The 25,967-nt window shown below is 46.7% G+C and overlaps 1 protein-coding gene across 3 annotated transcripts in view; it reads left to right on the top strand.

The window, feature by feature from the left end:
• Positions 1-25,967, top strand: part of LOC130258400 (contactin-4) — a 259,140-nt gene that overhangs the window by 210,947 nt on the left and 22,226 nt on the right. For all 3 annotated transcript variants that reach the window (XM_056501727.1, XM_056501725.1, XM_056501726.1), the window contains 2 exons: positions 1,040-1,190; positions 16,356-16,483. In XM_056501727.1, the coding sequence (XP_056357702.1) occupies positions 1,040-1,190; positions 16,356-16,483 (279 nt within the window). The remainder of the gene's footprint in view (positions 1-1,039; positions 1,191-16,355; positions 16,484-25,967) is intronic.

The following is a 25,967-nucleotide window of genomic DNA, read 5'->3' as shown; positions in this document are numbered from 1 at the left end:
TAAAAGGTCCTGAAGTTAAGCACTTGCTACTAGTGGTGTTTAATCATCTCAAGTGAGACTTACAGCAAAATTAAGTGAAAGAGAGAAATGGGAAATTACAGACCAAGCTTTTCTCAGAGTGATTCTTCTCAATTATTGTTGCCAATTATCTTGCCTGGAGTATTTAAATAAAAGCAGAATCCAGTGGTCCTGGACCTTGTAAAATAAGTATTTTGAGGTGCAGTCTTGTCTTACAGAATTTTCAGGCTAAATGTTTAAAAAAACAAATTGAAAAAAATAAAATATGGGTCTTTTGCTCTGAGCTTTAAAAAAATGAATTGTCCTGTTTGATGCCAATGAAATCCCTGGTTGTCCTGGGGGATTTCTGTCTCAGAGCCCAGCCAAGGGAGCACAAAAAGCCTTTGAGGCAGAATCAGAAGCCAAGACATCCCTGAGCTGCAGAGAGGCTGCAGGGCTTTGGAGTCACCTCAGTGAAAATCTGTGTTTCTCACAAAACACAGGAGTGTGCCTGGGGGCAGGAAAATCTGATTTTTGTGCCCTGGAGCCAACAAGTCTTGCCTTGGTTCAAGACCTGGCTGTGTCATTGTCTCCCACCTTTAAAGGATTTAAATAAATAACCCAGTTTATGCAATAATTATGAACAGAAAGCATAAAAGTGTCAACCTTTCTGGAAATAATAATATTGCTGGTTAATTACGTGGGTTCTGTGTTGGTGAGAGCTGCCCTGCCTGACAAAAGGAAATACTTTATTCTCCTCAGGCATGAGGGGTTTCTAGGGGAGCTGTCCCAGTCAGATGTGCATGGTGGGGTTACTGGTTTCTCAGGTTTTTAGCTGAACACACATTTTTAAACAAACCAAGTGTTTTTTGCAGTGAAAGAAGCACTCAGGTGTCTGTTTGCCCCATCCAGACATCCCTTCATAACATCCATTTAGGAACTGTAAGTGAGAAACACCCTGGAATTTTGTAATGTTCAATGAGCCTGACTTTGTTGTTTCCTGAGGGAATTCTGATCTGATCTGTGTCAATTTTGCTTTCAGCCATTGGCCCAGACTTTTCCAAAACTCTGCTGAAGAAGTTAACTCTTGTCAAAGTGGGTGGTGAAGTCATCATTGAGTGCAAGCCCAAAGCCTCCCCCAGACCTACTTATTCTTGGAAGAAAGGAAAAGACATCCTGAGAGAAAATGAGAGGTAATGGCTTAAAGTAACATTTCTTTCATTAACTAACCCAGGGACTTCCAGCAATCAAAGCTGCATTTGTCATTAATATCTTTGCAAAATTAACTTGCAAATACATGAGGAAGCAGCCTGTGTTCAATCCCAGGGAGCTGGGGGTGAGATTCCTATTCCCATGGTGCCCATCCCATCTCTGTCTGACATTAAAGCTTCCCTGCCAAGAACCTGATATAGGTGCACTCCAAAAAAACCAAATATTTTGCCTCTGCAGTGCTTTAAATAACTGTTGTTTAAAAAAAAAAAATATTCCCAGGAGATAAAAGCCTCCACTGCAAATTGCCCAGCTCAGGTACATTACTCAGTGTCCTGCAAACAGGAATTATTTGGGGGAAATAATGAATTTGACAGTTCTAATGCCTGACTCGAAGGTGGCTTTCTCAGACTGGCCAAATAATTTTTTTTCTTTTTTTTTTCTTTTTTTTTTTTTAATTCAAAATTCAGCTTTTCAAATCCTCCTCTGTGGTGTTGGGGAAAAAAAAAAAAATCTGTTGAAATCTGGGAAGGAGGATGCCAGGAAAAGCTGTTGCTGCAATCTCTTCATCTAGGACAGGAAACAGAATTTTAGACAGGAATGGAAGAAGAAACTTCAATGAAATCTTTGCTTAAAGTGAAGTTAAAGGTGCTGGGAGTACCAGAGAGGCACCTGAGCATCTGGGTCCTCTCCAGGCTGCAGGTGAATCAATGGAGATGATCCTTCAGCTGCAGGGGGGTGAAAAGCTGAGTTCCTGTGGCAGTGCTGGTTTGAGTGCTGATGCTCAGCCTGGTGCTGCCATGGCAATCACCTCAGAGTTCCTCCTGGGCTTTTCTGGCTCCCCAGCTGCTGTGGGATGCTAAATTCCTTGCTGGAGACACTTGGTTTTTGCTGCTGAGACTCTGGCTCTGGAGGCTCCTGCTGTCCAGGAGGCAAAACAAAGAGTGTTCTTCAATGTTTGCCCAGAGAACAGAGTGAAAAAAAAAAAAAATAATAAAAAAAAGAGCTTTATCAGTTCAGGTTTCATATTCTCCTCTGGAGGCTGAGGTAGTGTGTGCTGTACCTAATGAATCACATGGCCTGAGGGCATCTCTTACTGGTGGTTGAGAACTGTGCAATTGTGTTATTAGGAATTCTGCCCTGGGGTACAATTATATTATTGCAGTCATTAAAGGCACTTCATCTCCATAATAATGGAAATCCTGCCTTGGAGGCCTAACTGAGCCAGAATGATGTTGGGGGCCTGACTCCAGAAGGTAAATTTTATATAGGAACAGCCCTAGCACAGACACAGATGCATTGCAAATGCTGTTTGGAAACAAAGATTATTTCAGGGAACATTTTCCATCCTTGATCTTCACATTCCAGTGCAAGGCCAGAGTTACCCTCTGTGGGAAAGGTTTTTATCCAGGTGATGCTGCTCCTCCAGGATCACTGGGAGAGCAGGAGCAGGTGAGGCAGGGTTAAAATCTCCCATTCCCAGGAAAGCCTGGCCCAGGAGCAGGGGATGCCTTTCTGGTGGGAATGGCCCCTGAGATTTCCACAGCCCAATGAACAAGGTTGGTGTTCCAACAAACCCATGGGTGCTGGTTTGTGGGAGAGCTGTGGGAGCAGAGGGGTTTCACACCAGGGCTGAGATGCTCCTGGGGCAACAAACTGGGGTTTTTATCCCTGCACTGCAGAGTGAACTGATTTAATAACTCAGCACCAGAGGCTGCTCAGTTAGAGCATCTCAAGGAGATTTCTCCTGGGGTTGGTCAAGGGATGTATTTCACTTGTTGGTCTGAGTGATTTTGATATTTGCTGGAGCAGATAATCCTGAATCCTGTACTGCAGGGGATGTGCCTGAGCAGGAGGTGGGATGTGATGACCTCCAGAGACCCTTTCCACCCTGACCATTCTGGGAGGGCTGTTGGAGGGTCTGCATCACTTCCCCTGCAAGTCTTCCCTCTTTCCTCAGGTCTTGGTTTGGACTTAAGCAAAAGATTTTCATTTTTCATGCCCTGCTGGCAATAACTCCATTTATTTACTCCTCCCAGAGTGAGAATTCTCATTTCCCAGAGGTGAAGCTGTAGCTTTGTGTGGTTCAAGAGCAGATTCATGTTTCTCTTGGTCCTCCACAGCTTCCCACTTTCCCCCTTCTCCTTGGCTCCCCAGAAAGAGTGCAGGAAAAGCAAGACAATTTTTATTTAAAATATGTGCACAACAGTCTTAATTCCTAATGTTCTCCTGGAGCTATTGGAAGTAATTTTTACCCTGCCACCAGACATGTACTCAGCTGGGACAGAAAAAGAATTGAACTTTTAAGCCCCAAAACAAATTGCTCTTTTCTCATTCTTCTTCATGTAAAGCTCCTACATCATTAGAGCTGCTTCTTTTCCAGAAATGTACAGTGCCTGCATTGTTTATACAGTTTAATTGTAAGGAAAGAAATGCATAAAAAAAACAAAACAAATGATGTTCTGTGCTGGCAGCAATGAATATGGAAGTGTCCAATTAAACAACCATTCCCTCTAACTTGTGTAATAGCAACATCTGTTATCTTAATTAACCAAGTTTCTGTATAAAGGGACCCTCTTGGTGCACTTTGTTAGAGCAGGATCTGACCCAGATACTCCAGGCAGGCTCACCATCCTCCTGGAAATTCTCCCAGCTGGTCCCATTATCTCAGAGTGCTGACAAGCTCTGTGATGTGTGAGCTCTCACACAGCCCCAGCACTTACAGCAGGAACATTGTCATTTCTTGTAGCTGCAAACCCACAAAAGCACAGGGAGGCAGCACGTGGTGGCATTTCCCAGTGAGTTCAGCCACAGGAGGTTTGCAAGTGCCTGGGTGACTCAGTCCTTGTCAAACAGCTCTGAGGAGAGAGAACTGCTCCTCCAGACAGCTGCTGGGATTTGGCACCCAAACCTGCCTGTCTGCCCCAAGGTTTGTCACTTGGGTCCAGATTTTCCCAGTATTTCACTGTTCTCTGCACCACAGCCCAGGGTCAGGACAGTCTAGGAGGGTAATTCAGTTTGCAAAGTTGTGAATCCCAGAATGGTTTGGGTTGGAGGAGACCTTAAAACTCATCCTGGTGTGGATGCCAGGGCAGGGACACCTTTCACCATCCCAGGGAGCTCCAAGCCCCATCCAGCCTGGCCTTGGACATTCCCAGGGATGTGGCAGTGTCCTGAAAAGAAATGAGGGCTTGAGGCTGGGAGTGTCAGTAAAACCCACCCAGAGCCCCCAAAGCCAGCCTGCTCTGAAGGAAGGAGCAGGCAGCTGGAGCTGGAAACCCTCTCTGATGTGTTCACACACAGCTGTGCCTCCAGGCTTACTCATTTGGCAGGGAATGTTAATTTGTTTGGAAAGGAGAACATCATCCAAGGCAGCTGCTTCAGGGGAGCTGAGGTGCTGCCCTGGGGACACCAGAGCTGCTCCCTCCTGCCCTTGGTGCCCTGGCTGGCACAGAGCACTGGGAGCCCCAGGTAAAGCTGAAGCAGCTGAATCCCTTCTCCAGGAGCTGGAGTGGTTCTCTTAAGGAAAAGCAGAAAACTCTCACCTGACTTTTTTTGTGTCCTCTGCACTTCAGAACTGTCCACTCCCTTGTCTCCCTGGAAGAGTTCAGCCATGGTTTTCTCCAGAGTTCACATCCTCACAAAGGCTGTCCAGTTATGGACCCCCTCATTTAGATATTCTTTTATAACAGGAATTTTAGCCTGTCCATGTTGATGCTACATCATTTTGAGGAGGAAAAATGGTAAAATGGAACAAGAAGAGCTTCTCTACCATTCTTCCAGCATGTCAAAAAGTTGTATAAAATCCAGTTTTATATTTGTTGCCTCAAACTTCCTAATTAGTGCTTAATTACTTTAAACAGCCAGAAAGAAAATGGCAAGAGGACAGACAGCACATCTTTCCCAGGCTGCTGCCAGGGTACAAACCATGGTGATATTTTTATCCTGATTACTTGAGAGATGAATTGCCAGCAGTGTCTTTTGGACACACAGCCCAGTGACACTTCAGCAGAAAAGAAAACCTCAAAGGATGCTTCCCATCATTGCTCTGCACTAAATGTGTTGACTCTTTGCATTTTTTTTTTTACATAAAGCACCTGTGCAATTTCTTGAAGGCAGACAGGTAACCAAACCATCAATAATTTGTGGGGTTTTCATGACATCCTGCCCAGGTGAAATGAAAAATGACACCCTGCAAATGGCTTTCTGAAGTTTGAATGGACAGTGCAACTTTGGACTTTGGCACGAGCTGGTTCTACTTCAGTGCAACATCTGAAATAACTGACTTCTCAACTTATTGCAACCAATTTTCTGCGGAAAGAGAATAAAATGGACCAGGAAGCCACTGGAATTGGTGGTCAGAAGTCTTGGAAAGCTGTCCCTGATGGCCTCCTGTTCACAGGCTGTTTGCCAGCAGAGGCTGGGGTTAGCTCTGTGTTGTTCTGGGAGACCAAGGCCAGGCTGGACTGGGATTTGGAGCAGTCTGGTCTGTGCAAGGTGTCCCTGCCCATGGATGAGCTTCAGGGTCCCTCCCAACCCAAACCATCCTGTGGTTCTGTGGTCACAGCAGGTTCAGCACTGAGAGGGTTGTCCAGCCCAGGGCAGTGCAGTGAGTCCCCATCCCTGGAGGATTCAAATGTGTGGCAATGGGGACATGGGTCAGTGTGGCCTTGGCAGTGCCAGGTTAACAGCTGGGCTCAGTGTTCTTAGAGGGCTTTACCTAAAAATGATTTCATGATTCTATAAATGTTTCCAGCTAAAGGTTACCTGAGAAAGGTTAGAGATTAGTGCAGAATCTGGCTTTGGTGCTGGTTTGTTTTGCATGCATCAATAATTAGGCTGATCCCTAAAATTTCCATTTCTTCCATCTGCTGCTGCAGAAGCAGGAAATGATTTCCTGTTTCCAGGCACAAACTGTTGCAGAATGCTCTGAGAGTGCAGTCCCAGCCTGTGCCAGGTTTCAGCTGGCACTCCTGGAAGGAGCCTGTCCCTCATGCTGTGACACAGCCTCCTGCAGCAGCAGCAAGCTGTTCCTGTCCCCAGCAGGTCCTTCAGCCTGGGCTGGCTGCAGGCTCAGTGGAACACGTGCAGGACACCCCTGCAGCCTGTGCTGCTGCTGGACCAGCTCAGAGCCCTGCTGGCACCCAAGGGGCAGGAGGCAGCACAGAGGCTCTGCCTCACTGCTTGTGGATTGATTTAAAAGCAGGGCTGTGCAGAGGTGGAGAAGGATCCAGAGCTCTGTCCCAGAGGCATCTGACCTCTGGACAGCAGCCAGATGTGACCTGTTAAATGTAGGATGAAGATATCCTTAAGAGAAACCTGTCACAGGCGGTCAAGAAAAGTCAAAGGGCTCTTACCTCAGTGGATTGATTTTAAAAGCAGAGCTGTGCAGAGGTAGAGAGAGTGAAGGATCCAGAAATCTATTCCAGAGGCATCTGACCTCTGGACAGCAGCCAGATGTGACCTGTTAAATGCAGGATGAAGATATCCTTAAGAGAAACCTGTCACAAGAGTTCAAGAGAAATCATCAGGCTTTTATATTAGTGCTTGTGGATTAATTTTAAGAGCAGAATTCTCTTGCAGAGATGGAGGGGGTGAAGGATCCAGAGCTCTGTCCCAGAGGCATCTGACCTCTGGATAGCAGTGAGACATGTCCTGTGTTGACATCCTTAAAAGCAGAATGAAGATATCCTTAAGAGAAACCTGTCACAAGGGGTCAAGAGAAGTCATCAGGCTTTTATATTAGTTCTTGTGGATTAATTTTAAAAGGAGAATTCTGCTTGCAGAGGTGGAGAGAGTGAAGGATCCAGAGCTCTGTCCCAGAGGAATCCAACCTCCAGAGCACAGTGAGATGTGTCCTGCTAAAAGCAGAATGAAGATACCCTTAAGAGAAACCTGTCACAGGGATTTAAGATAAATCATCAGGCTTTTACCTTGGTGCTTGTGGATTAATTTTAAAAGCAGAATTCTCTTGCAGTGGTGGAGGAGGTAAAGGATCCAGAGCTCTGTCCCAGAGCAATCCAACCTCCACAGACCATGTCCTATATTGATGCCCTCAAAAGAAATGTGTCACCTGTTGCTGTTCCTGCTTGAGGTCCCTCATGGTTTTATGATTATTGAATTCATCTCTGAGTGCTGGACACACAGATTGTCCCTCCTCTGTGTAAATCTGCTCCAGAAGGAGCTGGTCCCTGCCCCCAGTGCTGCTGCTGGAGGGAGCAGGATGAGGTTTGCACACCCTGCAGCCTCTGCTTGCCAAAGAAATGCCTGTCACCACTCTCCTGAATGCAGTTTGGAATTGATGTGTGACTTCCTGCTTGTCCTCCAGCTGAAGAAAGCAGTGATAGTGATTTTAGTATGTCTGTAGCAATGTGAAGGAAAAAAAATATTATCAGAAGTTTCTTCTCTTGGGTGTTTTTATGGTGAAGAGCAAGCAGGCAATGATTTTATAGTTAGGGCTTTGAGGTGCACTTTTAGAATCCAGGGAAATCATTACCTGTCTAAAGGGGAAGAAGGATTCCCAATGAACATTTCAGACTTGGTGATATTCTTGCTGGCCATTCAGACATCATTTTGAAGTGATGTAAATGTGGCCTTGGATCTCACAAACCTGTTAATGTCCATTACAAGCTGAGTGTGTAATTTCTCTTTGTACTTTGGGCATTTTCTGTTGGAACCAGGGGGAAAGATGTGTTATCTTTGAAAGGCTGTGCCTTTGGGCTTGAACTCGGGTGGTATCAGCTGGAACAAATAAGCTGAGAGTGCATTTGCTGCCTCTGCTGTGATCTCATGCACGCTCCCAGAAACGCTTTGTGTCAGCAGCTGATGCACTGAAAATCCTGCATGGATTTTTTATTTTTTTTTCCCCCTCATAAGAAAATAATTTTTATGAGCTCCAGTGGAGTTCCCTCTCATTCTCATGCTCTCCAAACCTCCCCACTGCTGGCTGTAGGCAGAGGGTCAAGCTTTTCCTTTGCAGGAAGGAGTTTCTGGCGTAGGTGTTTGGATGCTGCACTCCAAACACGATTCCTTGGATTTCCACTGTCCCTCTCCATGGACTAGAAGTCATTTAATTTCCATGCCTTGGGCTATAGCCAGTGCCCTGGAACAATGAGCACAGCAAATATTCCACTGAACATTAGGCAGAGTGAAAGCAGGAGTGGCTTTGCAGCACCTGCTGCTGCCTGGGCAGGATTTTCCTCTCTTGTGAGCACAGGAGGATGTGGAGAGCTGAGTCTCTGCTCTAATTGTGCAGAAAGGGAGGGTTTAGCTTTTCATGAGGTGCTTTTTAGTGTTCTTTTCCCCTCCAGTGCCACCAGCAAGAGCTGGTCCAGGTCCTGAGCCTTTTGTTTGGAGTGTGGAGCATGCCTGTCCCTCGTGGTGCCATCACAGTGTTCATGGTTTATAGCAAACAGCCAGATTTGTGTGTAAAATAAACTTCAGCTGGAGGGGCTGTGTCAAAAGGGCCATTTCCCACGGGGGTGGTCTCATTTCCCACCAAAATCCATGGAAAATTGGCTCTTTGCACCATCAGACCTTTCTAGACTTGCAGAACCTTCCCGTATCAAATTGTCACTGCCACTGTCTCAGGAATGAAATCTGTTGTAAAAACAAAGCTTGCCTTGGCTTTACTCAAATCTGCTTGCTCAAATATTTATTTTGATGGCATGGGCTTTCTGACTGTATTTATTTTAATTTTTTGTGTAGTAAAAAAAAGAGTGGCTGGGGAGAGAAGGCAGAAAGGTTTCTATTATTTGAGATTCTCACAGCCCCCTCACTCCCTTCAGGGTCCCTCACAGTTCTTGTGTTTGGTTTTCATTTGTTTCCTCCCGTTATCAGCATCCCTTAAGGAAGATATTTTCCAGAGAACTGTTCTTCTTAGATAACCTAGGGATATTTTTGTATTTGAATTATAACTCCAGGCATCTCTGAACAATCTACATGCAGTCTCTAATAGCTGTAAATGCTCCCTTCCTTTCCTCCCTCCCTGCTCCATCAGGAGGTTCTGTCACTTCCAGATTTGTCTTCAGAATGTGCAGACCAAAGGGAAGATGATGACAAACCACAGGTTTTGTGCTTATAGATATTAATAATGGCTGGGTGCAGCATTATTGCTTTGGACTGCTCCATCACTGCAGATAAACGATTGGTGGAAAAAGAAAATTGTGGGAGACTCAGGATGGCAAATCCATGGGTGCTTTAAGCTGATGCTGAATTCAGTGGTGGTGTGCTGTTTGATGTTTCCACTACTATAATATCCAAAATAGTCATCTGAGCAAAATATGTCCTGTTTTTTCTTTCTCTTTAGAATATTATTTACAGGGTTTTATGATAAGAGGGAGAGTGACTTTTTCCATGGACAGTGCCAGGACAAAGGGGAATGACTCCCCATGTTGGGAAGTGGGAGATATTCTACTGAGCTCAATGCAACAGGACTTTACCTCAGTTTATTCAGAGCAAATATAGTCCTTACCTGAAAATTAATTATCAGGGGTTTGGTGTTAAGAGGCCTGTCAGCTGTCATGGATAAGGCAGAACTTATCTGCTGCTGCCTTCACTGAGAGAGAGACGTGCACTAAATTAAATGGGCTTTGACAGAGGCTCTAAATTATCTCAGGCTCTTCTGTGAACCATGAAAAGACAGGTCCTTACAGACAAATAAACACTGGAGCAGCTCTGGGGGTTTGTGAGAGGTACAGCTGCCAGGTGTGTGGGAGCTGGGTGCACAGTCCCAGAGTCAGTGGAAATTTAAATGGGCTCCCTTGTGGTGCTCCAGCACACAGGATCACCCTGCCCTTCCCTTGGGTTTGTCCTGACTGTAGAACTGACCCAGACTGTCCCTCCTGGCTCAGGCTGGTGCTGTGAGCCCTGTGTTGGTGTCCCACACTGCTGGAGGGGTGGGCACCATCCCCTGCTCCTTTCAGAGCCACTGCAGCAGCAGGATGGGGAGCAAGCCCCAGCCTGGGAGCCCTTGGGGGTGCTGAGGGTTTGGGCTGGGGCTGGTGAGGGGTGGGAGCCCCAGTGACATGGCAGGGTCAGGGCTCTGTCCCCTGTGCAGAGCTGTGGGGTGAGCCCCAGACCCTTTTTGGGGTATTTTAATGCAGGTGGAGGTTATGAAGCTGAAAGCTCTGGCCTGGCTGTTAGTTATTTGTGCAACACAAAGTTGGAGTCACACCTGGGGCAGCATCCAGGGCCACAGGAGTTATTTATTACCTGTGGATACACCCTGGGCCACCCATCCTTCAAGAGATGAGCTGTGTCCCTGATTTTGGGGGGGCTGTGCTCTGAGCAGTAAAACCTGTGAGGATTTATAAACTTCACTGTTTACCCAAAATAGCCTAATGGCCAGTACCACATCCATGAGATCAGTTTAATAACCCCCACTGCATGGCAAGCATTATTTAAAAGGTAATAAACAGCTACAGAGACGTCTGATAGAAATAGAAATAATTTGATAAATAATGCAATTGCCTGGAGTTGTGGCTAAAAAGTGCTCTAGATATTCCTGCCTAGGAACTCTGGGAAAAGAGGGAACAAATAGAGTGCTGAGGCTGCAGTCAGGGCTGCCTGGTGCTTCTGCTTTCTCCTCTGTTCCAGCCCCCCAGCCCAGGCAGGAGGATGAACAATGGGCCATTCATCATGCCAGCTGAAATACACTGTTTTTCACAGGTACATTTAACCTAAATCCTCTCTCAGAAGAAGGATTATCTCTCAGAAGAACTCTGGCACCAGTGTCTCTTTTCAATAGCCACGTCACCACTGCCACAAAGGCTGTACATGAAGGGATCAATGGTAGTTTTATCTCAAATTGCACTCAGTGTGTGTTTCTTCCAGCTGACGTTCATTTAAATGCTTGCTCTAAGACATCTTTTCTCCCTGTAATAGAAAAAGGATCGGACATCCTAAGCATTGTTTCGTGGGGGAAAAAAATATTTAAAATATTCACTTGGCTAAGCATGAAATATCTCAGCTGCCTGTGTTTAATCAAGAGTGAAAGCAAGGGTAGTTATGCTTGTATTCCATAAATTAAAATGCTAAAATGATCAGATATGAAAACAAAATACCTTATTCCATTGCAGCAGAGCTAATGAAACCATTAAAAAAAAAAAAAAAAAAAAAAAAAAAAAGACAATTTGTAATTCTGGGCACTTTTTCTCCCAAGAAGCTCTGAGCTCTGATGTGCAGTGCTGAGTTGTGCTGTGTCCCAGGGGAAGGGGACACACAGCCAGGCTGCCCTGTGCCCTGCATTTGTACTCCATTCTTATTCCAGCCAGATCCCACGTTTCCCCCTGCTGAACAGGAGAATAGAGGGTGAGCTGGGAGGACAGACTGAGGGGTACCTGCCGTGGCAGCTGCTGTGCTGTGGGAATTGGGGAATAATTCCCATGGGCAGGTCAGTGCCTGCCCAGGCTGCAGCTGAGCTCCAGGCACCCCTGGCTCTGCCGTGCTGCTGCTTTGCCTCCTGCAGCCACGAGCTTTTCCTAATTCAACTCCAGAGCGAGATGTTCCGGTGGATCCTTGGGTCTGGGGTTTTAAGGGAATGTTGTGGCAGAGCAGGAGCCCCAGGCTGAGCAGCAGGCACGTTTGGGAGGTGCAGGGGATGCAGCCACGCTCCCACAGGTCAGATTCCCACTGACACTCAGGGTCAGGATGTGCTCCAGGGCTTGGGCAGGTTTCTGCTCTCCTTTATTCCAAGTAAAGGCTCCATCTCTTTGTTACAAAGTCGGGGATAAAACTCCTCCTGAGCTCGGCAGGACAGTTTCTGTCTCTGAACGCATATGTTACTGCCTGAGGAATATTTACCTGCTCCTGGGACGCTGCAGTGGGCTCCATGAATCAGAGCTGCATCCAGGCTGAGGGAACCAGGGATTCACAGAGCTGGGAACAGGCCCCAGTGGATCAGAGCAGAGATTCTGCCCTGCTGCTGCTGCTGCCACTGCCCCAGGTCTGCCTGGGCTCTCCCTCCCTCTCCAGCTGCTCCTGGAGACTCAGGGTGAGTGAGTGTTACTGCCTGAGCCAGAGGGTTGTGATCCCTGTGGGATATCCCAGAGAGCTGTGATCCCTGTGGGATATCCCATGGGCTGTGATCCCTGTGGGATATCCCAGAGAGCTGTGATCCCTGTGGGATATCCCAGAGAGCTGTGATCCCCCTGAGATGGATATCCCGATATCCCACAGTTCTGTGATCCCCCTGGGATGGATATCCCGATATCCCACAGTTCTGTGATCCCCCTGGGATGGATATCCTGATATCCCACAGTTCTGTGATCCCCCTGGGATGGATATCCCGATATCCCATGGGCTGTGATCCCCCTGGGATGGATATCCCGATATCCCATAGTTCTGTGATCCCCCTGGGATGGATATCCCGATATCCCACAGTTCTGTGATCCCCCTGGGATGGATATCCCGATATCCCACAGTTCTGTGATCCCCCTGGGATGGATATCCTGATATCCCACAGTTCTGTGATCCCCCTGGGATGGATATCCCGATATCCCACAGTTCTGTGATCCCCCTGGGATGGATATCCTGATATCCCATAGTTCTGTGATCCCCCTGGGATGGATATCCCAGCCACCCTGCCCCTGGCACTGGGAGTGTTCCCCTGTCCTGTCCTTGTCCCAGGAGCTGCTCTGGGTCCCTGTCCCTCTCAGCTCCCTGGGTGCTGCCAAGGCTTCAGCAATTTCTCCCATTTGCTGCTGCAGTGGCAGAATGGAAGTGGCTGAGGAAGGCTGGGAGGGATGTTTGCAGCTTTTTTAAAGGTCCTTTATCCCCAGAAGAGTTTTGATCAAGACACTGACAAGGTCAGCTCTTGCTGCAGTAGAGCCCAGTGTTCAGTTTAGGAAACAAGCAATGCATTTATCTCCTAATTCCAGACCCATCTTTGCTCCCTGTGGACCTGAAATCTCCAGCTGACAACACAGACCCCCAGATTTTTTCTTACAAGTGCAGGGTTTAAAATAGATGACCTTTCTTACTATAAGGATGCTAAACTATCTTAAATTGTCTTTTTTCTTTCTTTTTTTCCCCCCAAATGGATATTTTATCTTCTTTGATTTTTCTCTGATTAGCAGTGACCATGAGCCAGGTTAGCATCAGAACAGTTCATTAACCTGTGCAAGAAGATATTTATATTTTTATTTATTGTTACCACTGCTGTTAGTAGAGTCAGGGAGCCCAGAACATTTAATAGCAAGTCAGTAGCTCCTTTTTCAAGTCTGTAGTGGTTTAAAGAGGTGCACACTCAGCAGCCAGCACTTTGTTCTGATGTGTGTGTTTATGGGAAATGTGGTTTGCTTTTATGTCTGCCCAGGCATCTGTTTAAAGAACATTTTGAGGGTGGATTTCAGAGCAGAGAGCACTGAGCAGGGCTTCATTCAGCTTGAACTTTGTGTCTTGGAAGAACTTTTTCACCCAAACTGCTGAAAGTTGTGGCTGAAGGGCTGTTTGCTCTCGAGCCAATTAGCAGTTTGAGAACCTGAAATGAGCCTCTCATCTCATTTAATGCAGATAAATTTGCAAAGACAATTTGGGAGTTAGCAATATCAGTGAGAGGCCTTCCTCCTTTCTCAACTAACTGTAACAAATTTCCAAGTGTTCAAATAATTATTTGTTAACTTTTAACACATTGGATTCAGATTAGAGGACAAAACATTCACTGCAGAAAAGCAGCTTCAGCAAAAAGAGCCACATAATCATGAGGCCTCCTAATCAATGAGTCAGAGAGGTTTTAATGGTCTGATTTATTTGGGAAAAATCAGTTAACTTGTACAGTTATCTGTCACTTTTAATGCTGCTGGTTTGCAGGAGCGTGCAGGGAGTTACTGAGGGACCAGATGAGAACTGAACATTGCTGGGGGCTCCCTGGGGAAGGGGTTTGGAGAGCTCAGGGCAGCTCTGAGCTCTTTGCCAGATAATGCTGGGGTTAAAGGGTGTCCTTGGGCTCAGGCTGCAAAGCTGGGAGCACAGGCTCAGCTCAGGAAGGGAAGGAAATAAAGGTGAGATGTGCCAAAGGATTGTCTGTCCTGATCCCCCAGGGCAACCCACTCCACATCAACCACAAAGCAGCTGACACTGGGAATCAAGGCAGCTGAGGAGGAAACCAATAGCAGGGGAAAGACAGACAGAAAAGGAATTAGAATTTGAAATTAAATCTGGCCTCATCAACAGACACAATTAAAATGATCTATGGAAGAGATTAGCCAGTAAATAGCTTTCAGCCATATGGCTGAAAACAAAGCCTAAATAACTAAAAATAAAACCTCAAGTGTACAGAAATAATCAAAACCTCCACTTTTTTCTGGGTTTCCTGGGGTGGCAGAAGTGTGGAGGGAGGGAAGGGGGGCAGAGCCTGGTGGGGCAGAGCTGGAGCACAGTGCTGAGCCTGTCCTGGCTCACACTGACTGGATGTCAGTGCTTGCCAAGGGCACCTCCAGCTCTCACAAAGGCCCTGTGCTTCCTGAAGACCTGGGATTGAAAAGGGCAGCAAAGAATTCCTGGGGAGCCGCTGGTGCTGCCCAGGCAGGGCAGGGGATGGGACAAGGCTCTCCCCACTGCTCCCTCCCAGTTTCTGAGCTGCACAGACTGCCACAGGAGCAAACCCCTGCCCCTGGAGCCCCTCAGAAATAAATGACAGCAGTGAGCATTGCTGACTGCAACAGTCTGGAGACCATGAGCCAGCTGAGAGGCTCCCATTAATATCACTGCTGGGGAAATGTCACCTCTGTCCCTGCTCTCTGCTGTGCCCTGGGCTTTGGGGGCAGGACAGAGATGGGTGATGCTCTCAGAGCATCCTGTGCTTTCTTCACCCACACAGTGGGAGCAGCTCTGGGAATGGGGGCTCTGCAGCTCGTGTGTGCCCACCCAGAGCCTGTGGATGGCACAGGGCACCCTCAGCACTCCCTGGGGGAGCTGAGGACTGCTCAGTGCCACTGGAGACCTTGCCCAGCCCTGTGGCTGCAGCTGGCACGAGCCCCAGGGGGACCTTGGTGCTGGACTTTGTGCCTTGGCTCAGGCTGGGACTTCACTCACCTGTCTCCAGGTGATTCCCTAAAGCCCCCTGGCCCTCCTGCAGCTGTGCCTGTGCTGTTCCTGAGGTTCTTTCCTCCCAGTTTCTCAGACCACTTGGTTGGCATTAAGGATGCAGAAAGGCTTCTTCATTTCAGTGAAATTGGGAAATAATTGAGCAGGACAAGGCAGGAATTAATACAAGATTTTTCCATGGCTGAAGGTGAGAAAGCAGATTGTGCTGCAGGATGTGATTCTGAGGAGGTAAAAATGTTGGGTAAAGAGGTGATTTTAGGGTGGGAAAAGGGTTTTTTTCTGGAGTCTCCTTAGGTGATGCCTTCACAGGGCTCAAATCATTTATTTTCCAATTGTATTTACTGGGCAAAATCAGGTTTTCTGTGTTCACTGACTTAGAGCAGGAAAAAAATCAACAAAACCACAACAAGAGGCAAATCTCGCTGGGAGAACAGGGGGAGCCTGAAGTGCTCTTGTGCAGTAGGAGGGGATTGGGATCACCCAGGAATTACCATTCCATCCTCACCTGCCTGCTGCCCTCCAGACTGCAGATAACCCCCAGTCCAGGTGGGGAATGTGCAGAGCATGGCAGGGACACAGGACATTGAACCTGCAAGCACCAGTGCAGAGAAACCCGGGCAGAGGGGTGGGGAGCGAGCTTGGCAGCGTGGTGCCCTCAGTGCAAAGCCCTGATCCTGCTGGAAAAGCCTCAGGAATGAAACATCTGGCTCCAGCACATCTGGCCCCAGCACATCTGGCTCCAGCACATCTGGCTCCAGCACATCTGGCCCCGCAGCAGCGCGGATTTGCCACAGAGCCAGGGCACCACTGCTGCCATGGAGAGAGGGCTGGATATCAAAGCACAGAGCCATGGAAAACCTACAGGAGCTGCTGATGTGTCAGTGAAAATCACCCTGGGGTAAAGACACGGAAAACTCCTGCAAATGATGCATTCGGTGTTTATGGAGCACAGCCAGAGGGACTCGAGCTCAGCTCCTGGGCAGGGCAGGGCAGGGCAGGGCTGGCTGCTGCTCACACCATCCACAATTAGTGCACACCCAAAAGGGCTGCATGGAGGATTTAAACACAGAGAGCTAAAGCTGCTGTGCGTGCTGTCTTTGCAGAATCACAGTGCTGGACGACGGGAGCCTGCGCATCGTCAACGTCACCAAATCGGACGCGGGGAGCTACACCTGCGTGGCCACCAACCACTTTGGGACAGCCAGCAGCACGGGCAGCCTGCTGGTCAAAGGTGACTAAAGCCACTGGCACTGTGCCTGCCTGGGCCACAAACTCCCATTTATTGTCTTTGTTCCTCCTCCAGGGCATTTCGGGAATTCCGAGTGTTTGTTCGTGTTCTGTCAAATATTGTTTTCAAAAGTAAAGCTGTGATGTGACCAAGATACTTAAAGGAATAACTGGACAAAGATATTTAAAGGAATAATTTGATAAGCAATGAGAGACACTGACAAATGTGTTGAATTAATTTTTGCCCTGCTGATGAGTAGTCCAGTGTCTGATTAATTATTATAGGCCATGAACACTGAGGTTATTACCCTTGAAATCACTCTCTAGCTCCTTCTCATTTGGGGAAAAACCTATATTGGATAGCAAATCAGGAAACATTGATTACAAAGTGATAAATCAATCCAAAAGCTCTAATGCTGTCAGTTTTAATTCTCCCACACATTGGCAGTGATGGATCATACTCAGAGACTCTCCTTGTCAGCTCTTTCTGTGGTATATAGGAAACACTTGAAATGTTTCAATGCAGGTTTTAATCCATGTTTTTAAGAGCTGGAACACATCCAGAGGTTTCTTCTAACCCCAACCAGTCTGGGATTTTCTGAACCATGTAGGGAAGCATGTGGACCCAAACAAATTTGGGGTTATTTTGGTCACTGAAAACAAGAACAGAGAGAAGTGAAAACCAGAGTTAGGTCTCTGTAGATGTTTCTCTCTTTTCCTAATCTGGGTTGCCCTAAGAGGCACCTGCAGCAAACAGCCAGGAAAGGGCTGCTCAGGGAGGACAAACATAAAAGACTTTATCCATTATCAAAATTATGGAAGGAACCTTAAATCCCATCCAGTGTCCCCCTGCCATGGGCAGGGACACTTGCACTGTCCAGCCTGGCCTTGGGCAGTGCCAGGGATGGGGCATTCCCTGGGCAGCCTGTGACCAGCCCCTGTCTGTCCCAGAGCAAAACTGGGGGGCAAAACAGCAAATCCAGCCCCAATCCCCATCCCCAGGGGCAGCAGCAGGGTGGGGTTCCACATCTGGGCTCTCCTGGTTTCCCTCGTGCTGCAAGACCCCAAGGTGGAGAATCAGGAGCTGCAGTTCAGGGGCTGCTTCTCCCACCATAAAAAACTTTTTTTTTTTTTTTTTTTTTCTGAGTAAACAGGAGTGGCTGGGTGCTGTTATTCCAAAGTCATGGTTTTATCTCCTGGCTCATCCTTCCTCCCTCCCAGTGCCCAAAGAATATCCTGGGAGTCCCAGGAAAACCTCAGCAGTTGTTGTACCTGATCTCTGCCTCCCCGTGCTCCACAAATCACTTTTGTTCATGCTGAGGTTATAAAGGATTAGTGAGGGCTTTTTTCCCCCTCAGTGCTCTGTTTTGACTCCATTCCATTTGCATTAATGGCAGTGACACATGTGCATGAAGCAGAGAATCAGCTCCTGAGCCCGAGATGTGGATATTAACAGCAAACTGAGAAATGCAATTTCAGAGTCTGGCCCATAAAAAGTATAAAAGAGCAGAAACTATTCTGAACTCCAAATGAACTGTGTAAAATATTGTATTACAGAGTGAAATGCTTGAGTTTCTCTGCCCCAAGTAAAACATGTGTGAGCATGGCCAGAAATATGAGTGAATTCCTGATTTTAACTCAGTTGTGTGGTGTACAAAAAGACTAATTTAACAGCTGATGTGGTTTTTGACCTTAAGATATGCTTGCATTCTTTTCTAACTCCTCCTATGTCATTGAGTGAAAAACTGTGAAGGTCAAGACATTTTTTCTAACCTCTCTGAGTTCTTCCATTAATATTGCAGGCTATGCTTCTGGTTTTTTTATTTCCTTTCTCAGGGAGAGATGCCGACAGTGTCAGGGACAGTGTAGGCAAGGATGGGAGAGGAGGAAGGGAATGTGTTACACCAGGAGCAGGGAGCTTAAAATAACTCCCTGGCAAACAACCAGAGAAAGATGAATAAATATTCATTTTATGCATGAGTAGACAGTTTAAAAAATATCAAATCCTGACAGGTGCCCATAGGGCTGGGTATTAACATTCTGTTGTCAGGCTGGGTGAGCCCCAGTGGTTTTCTGAAGCAGTGCAGTTGTGCTTTGGGTTTGTTCTGTTGGCTGGTGCTAAATGAGAACCTCTTGGCCTCCAAGACCTGAAATGTTAGAAAGTTGCTTGTATAGTTTGACCTTTAAATTAAAAAGCAGGATTGAGTTTGTAAGGCTGGAGAAGCAGCTCCTTCTAAGGCAGTGTTCAGAGCTCTGTAAAACATGGTGTGTGTTTCCATGTATTATATAAATATTAATTTTCCATCTTGTTCCCTCAATTTTTCCTGTACTTGAGGCTAAATGTTCAATTCTTCCAACACACAGAAAGATTAGAGGCTGTCTGAGTACTGGGGGATTAAATGACAAATAGAATAAACAGGCACAGCCTGTACAATATGAGTTTATTTGTATTTAATGCAGTGGTATCAGCTGGCTGAAAGAGGAAACTGATTCCACGGAGCTGCAATGAAAGCTGGGGATGTGGGGAGCACCAGGAGGGGCTCCTGTGCTGAAATCCCAGCTGGAGCAGCAGTGGGACTGTCCTGGTTTAAGGACAGGTGTCTGCCAATAAAGGCAGGAGCTTCTCTTTGAAATGGAGACTGTAAACCCCCTCCCTCCAAATTATTATAATTTTGAAATTAAGGGGCTCTCAGACAAAGATATGGGAATTAGGAATAGCAGTTCTTTGCTGGGAAAATTAAACTAGAAATGCAGTATTACACAGAACAATCCCAGCCCTGCCAGAGTCAGAATCCAAGCTGACACCCGTCAGTCAGTCAGGGTGTTGGCACAGTCCCATTCAATGGTGGCTGCATCCTCCTGCAGTGGCAGATGTGGTTCAGCTGGAGCAGTGCTCCTGGAGAAGGTGCAGTTTCCTCTGGAGCTCCAGGGATGATGTGCAAAGGTCTGGTTTTCCTCTGGAATCCAGTGGAAAGAAGGTGCCTTGGTGTCCCAAATCTCAGTTTTTATCTGGGTAGGAAAGGCTTGGCTCCTCCCCTGGCTGGAGCATCTCCCAGTGGGATGATGGAATTTTATCAGTCATGCCCTGGGACTCAGTGGCCATGAACAGGAGATATCTCCTGGAGGGAGGATGGGCTGTGGGAAGATAAAGATGATTGCCCAGCTGGTTTAAAGATGGCCCATGAGCAGAGAATGTGTGCCAGGAGATCAGGGGCACTGCCCAGCTGGGTTAACAGCTGGGACAGAATCCACATTTCTGTCACATCAACCCAGCACAGGGACCCACAGAGGTGGGTGTGGGGCACACCCCAGACAAGCTGGGAGGGGATGCAGCAGATCCCTGTGGATCTCAGGGCAGGAGAAAGGCCTTGGAGTGCAGGATGTGCTCCCAGCAGACAATTAAATAGTTGTTCTTGAAGCTGTGATCAGCTTTGCTCTGGGGACATTGGAGGGAAGGGATCGTGGTCCCACCACTCACACCCATGGCTGCTTCCCAAAATCTGCTTTGGGCTCAGCTGTGAATCCATCTCTAGATCTAAACACATGTATTTAAATACATTTTAATTGCTTTAAATCCATCTCTAGATCTAAACACATCTATTTCAATACACTTTAGCTGAACTTTATCTCTGACTGCCTGGTAGAGTTGGTTCCTGTGGGGGTACAGCAATTCTGCTCACGTTGGTGCTTCCCTGACAAGGGCAACTTCCAATGGCTTCATTTGCCTGTTTAATTATGATGCACCTTTAACATTTTCCTGCTGCTGTGAGCTCCTCTCGTTTGGGCTGTCACAGGAGGGCTCAAGGCAGAAAAAGCAGAACTTTCCTGGCTGGAATCAGTGTCACTTTAGCAGGAAAGAACACAAAGATAATGTCAGGAGGTTATTTTTTTCCTCACGCTTGAATAGACAGATAGTCTTGATTTTGTCCAGCACAGTGATTCAAATTATTTCTTATAAAATAGCACATTTTTCATTCCCAGCCTATTCCTCTGTGTGAGCGTGGAAGTGCTGCATTGCAGTTAAAATTGATTAAATACTGTAAATTCTGGCCCATTATCGAGTAACTTTTCAGAGACTTCAGATGTTGCTGCCTTTAAACCTGGAATTCTTGCTGAGCTTGTTCCAGTCCTTTAGGAGACATTTGCCTTCTGCAGAAAGTGGCAGTGGGATGTGATGGTCCCTCCTTTCCCCCATGGTTGTCTCTGTTTCAACATCACTTGATCAGAATTGAAACTCCATTGTTTGGAATTTGTGTCTGTGGGGTTTGGTTTTAGTTTTGGGGGTTTTTTTAATCAGTGAATTCCAGTAACTGTGAGTTGTACCAGCTGTCCTCAGCTCTGCTGAGTTTGAAGTGACTTTGGGGTAACTGGGTTATCAATTCCTTGGAGTGGGGCTTTAACTTTTTCTCCAAGAGGAAGAATTAACCACACATTAAGATGCTGAGAGTTTTTTTTTAACATGAACCAAGGGAAAATTACAGCAGCTGCTGAAATCCATTGACCTGTTTCAGCCCTGCCCACGTTCCCAGGAGCCCTCTGCAGACCTCCCGGATTTTTTCCCCCTATGGAAAAGCTGTCCCAGGAAGGGGCTGCAGGCATTTTCCACCCCACCCACCCTTATTCTGGTTTTAGTGGTTGTCATTTTGCAGCACAGAGTGGCCTCTGTGTTCCTGCAGTGTTTAAGGTCATGCAAAGTCTTTATTTTTCTCTCCTCATCATTCAGCATAATCTTAAATTCATGTTGGTTATGTGTCATCCCTTCAAAAAGGGATCTGGTTAAGTGACACCTGCTGTTGAAAGCACAAAATATAATTTTAAAAAAGAGAGAGTTTATGGGAATAATCCCAGAGCAGCACTGGAGGGTTGTGCATATTTCCTGGGCTTTTTGTAATTTTCCTGGCTAGCACACGAGGTTTGTGTTCAGCTGGTGTCAAAACCAAGATAAAGACTCAACTCTGAAACCGTCAAAAGAAGTTTCCTTATTCTTAAATTTTGTTTTAGCACTTGCTGAACACAATTTTTATATGTAGTGCAGCCATGAATGAATATTCCTTAACGAGTCTAATACATTTTTTTTAAAAATGTCATGGAGGAAAAGTCAATTTAGGGCATGAACTTACACTCCAGAATCTCCAAATCAGGGATTTGTAGGCAAAAAAAGCTCAGAGAGTGCCATGGAGTCATGCAGGCTCTGATTTATTCATGAGAACATGTTATGTATTCTCATGTTTAAGAAATAAAACTTATTTCTAAGTTAGGAAAAAACCTTTCTTGACTTCTGAGTCACAACCAGCAGCAAAGGTTTGATTTTCACAAGTGACAAGGAAAGCCATAATCTTTGGCCGTGAAATTGCAAAGGAAAATATTCCTCTCTAATTGGACAATTTCCACTGACACCAATTATTTCTAGGACACAATTAAGGCTCTTTAGCTGGGTTTAAGTAAAATGATGACCCAGAGCACTGTGTGAAGGCACAAAAATGAGTTTAAATGAGGGAGCTGTGCATCCTGCAGGGCTGCGCTCTGCTGATCCCCACCAGCCCCGGGAGGGGAATCCTGGAGCAGAAGCTGCAGGTGGGGCTGGAATCCAGCTGGAATCTCAGGATTCCAGGAGCTCTTCTGCGGGAGACTCCGGGATTCTTTGTATTGGGATGGTGTGGGACAAAACTCAAACGCTCTGTTGAAGCTAAAGGCTGCAGTTGTAGTTTATTATAATAGAGCCTGCTAGGGACTGCCCCAAAACAAAACAAGATTAGAGAGATAAAGGGGGGAGAGAGAGAGAGAAGAGGGAGGGTAAAGAGAGAGAGTAGAGAGAGAGTAAAGAGACCGACTTCCCGTTTGCAATACAGTAAATTTCCTTCCATGATTAATATTCTGATTTCCACTAATCAATCTAACACAAAATACAAATACTATAGCATTTACATGCAGCCTATTAGCATAGTTATTATATATAGCATAGTTATTATATTAGCATAGTGTGTTACATTTTAAACTCTAAGATCTAATCTTTGGACCCTGGCAAGTCTTTTGTGCCCTTTGGAGTTGCTCTCTGGCCAAGGGCATTGTTCAATCAAGAGGGGATTACCTTCAGGGGCCATCCCATTGTTTCATGGGAATTCAGTAACTAGGGCTTGGCATCTCAAACGTGGCTTTCATTTCCATCTCGTCCATGGTTTCTACATTCCCAGAATCTGAGCATTCATATTTGTAAGATTTTCCTGCTTCACCTTCCCCAACACTCTTCTCCATGTGGCACTTGGAGCACGAGGTTTAATTGAGGATTTTTGAGTTTCAGGCGAGTTCCCTGTTCATTGCAGCTCCATTGCTGTGTGCTGCTGGCCCACATCCCCTGTGCAGGTGTGAGGCTCAGCTTGAGGCTCAGCACTGGCAGGTGCATCCCCCCCAGAGTCTGCTGTCCCTCCCAGCTCTGGGCAGGTGAGGACCTGAGGTCATCACCCAAATCAGGGCACCCCAAGGGAGGGGAAATCGCTGTGGATCCTCCCAGCATCCCTGCTCTTCTGACACTTCATTGAAGCAAAGGGGTTGTGATTATTCTGAGGTGGCAAAATGAGCAGCAGATGCTTCCTGTGCTCATGAGCTTTTCCCAAAGCCTCCCTGGGCTGCTCACAGGCAACTCTGGCTTCTGATTTTCTGAGTGTGAATGTGTCAAACACAACTGATCCCTGCTCTGGGACAGGGACAGCACCAGGGAATGGCTGGAGCTGTGCCAGGGAGGGCTAGGTTGGATTTTTGGGAAAGGTTCTTCCCCCAGAGGATGCTGGGCACTGCCCAGCCTCCAGGAGAGTTTGGAGAACCCTCCCAGGGCTGCCCAGGGTGGGTTGGGGTGTCTGTGCAGGAGCAGGGGCTGGGCTGGCTGATCCTGAGTGTCCCTGCCAGCTGAGGATGTCCCTGGCCCTGTGAGTGCACAGCTGCTGGGTCTGTGAGCACCCTGAGGAGGAGGAGGATGCTGAGGGGCAGAGTGAGCAGCCTCTGGGGACATCTCCTGCCACAGGTTTGTGCCAAACATTTGACCAGGCTTGGATCACAGAACTGTGAATGAACAGCACAGCCAGAGCTCCCAGTCTCTTACTGGGGAAAGAAAAAACCCCAGTGAGCTGCTAAGGACAAAACCAGTGAATGGCAGAGAGAGAGATGGAAATGGAATCAAATCCCAGCAATCAAATCAAACACCAGCTCTTAGGGCTGCTGAATGAAGTAAGTTCAGAGTTTCTTTTTCTCTTGTAAGCACTTACTGCTCATAACAAATAAAACTTGTAAACATAACACAAGTGTTAAGCTTCATTAAATTTGCAGCAGACAATTAATTTTTTTTTTCAGGCAATTCAGAGGTTCTTCTGTAGTACTGATTTAGTTTAATTGAACATATTACCACAAGCAGACAATAAGAAATATATTGAAGATATCCATCTGGCTCCCAGTGCAAACCTTGTGTGTTGTTTGCTGGGGCTGTCACAGACCTTACTAATTGCCTCATTTTGGCTCTTTCACAATCAGTGTGATTTAGCCATTAACATGATAAAAGTCATCTTGGTGAAGAGCTTGATATTAAAAAGCATAGATCTCCTGCCTTGCTCTGGTGCCAGTTTTGGACTAATCTCCAGCATTATTGGAGTGATATTTTTCAAAGCAGAAATACAAATAGATCGACTCCCCTGAGCAGCTTCCCCAGGTTCTGTGTGCTTGTGATGGAGGGGGTGCAGCTGGTGGCAAATGTTGCCTCTGGATTTGGGAAATGCCACAGATTCTTCCCTCCCACCACCTTCTCCTTTCTCCTCACTGCCCCAGCCAACCTTCAGGCACATCAAGGGTCTTAAAACTGATATTTGCTGAATGGTAAATAATGGAATCAACACTGCAGCAAGTGCTGGTGCTTATAGAGACACCTGATTCACCACATAAAATAGGAAAAAAATATATTTTTAGAAAAGTTCAACCATTAAGTCTGAATAACCTGTAGAGGGGGAAAAAAAACAGTATTTTTGTTCTGTATTTTTACCTTAAACCCACCATGTATTGCAGGGTCAGCATTATTGTAACCTCCCCCACCACAGGAAAAAAAAAAAAAAAGGTTAGAATAATGTCTTTAATAGCTCAGCACTTTTGCTTTAGGAATTTTTCTGACCTTTCCCAAAAAAGCAGGAGGTTCAGGAGTTTTCCATTGTTAATAAAAGGCTGGATTGTTCAGCTCATCACTGAAGATCAGATCCATACATCAGCTGGAAGAGGAGATGACCTATAGGTTAAACACAGCCTCTTAATGAGACAGAAGCAGGTTAATTAACAGTTTTCATCAACTCTCCTCCATTTATTTTAACACGCTGCATTTCAGAAAGGTTAAAATATTTGTCAGCTTTTGAATGCAAATGAAAGCCCAGCCTGGTTAAAACAAAGCCATAGATCACATTTAAATCCAAGTGGATGCAGTGAGAGTGTGTTTATTATTGGACATCAGTCATAATTAACTAATTGTTTTGCAGTGAGGCTCTGGCACAGCTGTGGCTGCTCCAGCCCTGGGGGTGTCCAAGGCCAGGCTGGACAGGGGCAGGTGATTCCTCCCAGCTCAGGATGTTCTCTCCCATGGCCAACCTGCTGTTTGACAGTTCAAGCTGCTGCTCCACCCCTGGGCTCAGATCTCAGTCCCTGCACTTTGGGGTTTCCACACTGGAAAGTCTCTCTCTCCTTCTTGAGGTTTTAGTTCTGTGGAACTGCCCTGGCTCACAGAACAGAACATGAAGCTGCACTTCACATTTTAGGTTGTGCTTAGCATTTAATGGGATCCTGGCTGATCCTGGCTGATCTGGGCTCTGAGCTTGACTTAATGCACTGATGGATGAGCCTGGTCTTGATCCCAGAGGGGGGTTCAGGGAGCTTGTCCTTCCTGCAGAGCAGTGGGGTGAACCTCCAGGCTGGAGCTCCATGGGAATTCCAGCAGTCCTGGCTGAGTGAGGGGGGTGCTGGAAGGGAAAGCACTGAAACAGAAAAGTGAGGTGGCTGTAGCACTGCAGTGGCACTGGGGGAAGGTGTCCCCATCCCCAGGAATTCAGTGTGCTGCTCCAAGCATGAGCTGCATGGGCAGTGACTGGAGGTCTCTGTTCCAGGTGAGGATGGAGGAAGCAGAATGGCAGAACTAAGAAAGTGAATTTTATATCCTTGAAATCAGAGCAGACTGGCCTGAGGGTGATGTGTTTAACATCAAAGAGGAAGAGTTTAGAGAGCACATTTTCTGTGCCAGGAGGAGGAAGTGTGAGAGTGATGCAGACAAGAATCTGGGACAGGCTTTGGGGAAATCCCTTTGTGCATTTTCTCAGGAGCACTTTTGGGAGCAGCTTAGCAGAGCCAAGCACCCGAGGATTTGAGCTGCTGGGAGTGTTTCTCCCTGAGCCTGGATTGCCAGCAGGCTGCCCAGAGTTCCTTATCAGATCATAAAAGCCCAGAAAAACCTGGGACTGACACCTGGGGGTATT

This window comes from Oenanthe melanoleuca, chromosome 12 (assembly GCF_029582105.1).
Source record: "Oenanthe melanoleuca isolate GR-GAL-2019-014 chromosome 12, OMel1.0, whole genome shotgun sequence".
NCBI lineage: Eukaryota > Metazoa > Chordata > Aves > Passeriformes > Muscicapidae > Oenanthe > Oenanthe melanoleuca.
The sequence above is the reverse complement of the archived record's forward strand: the minus strand, read 5'-3'. Positions and strand labels throughout refer to the sequence as shown.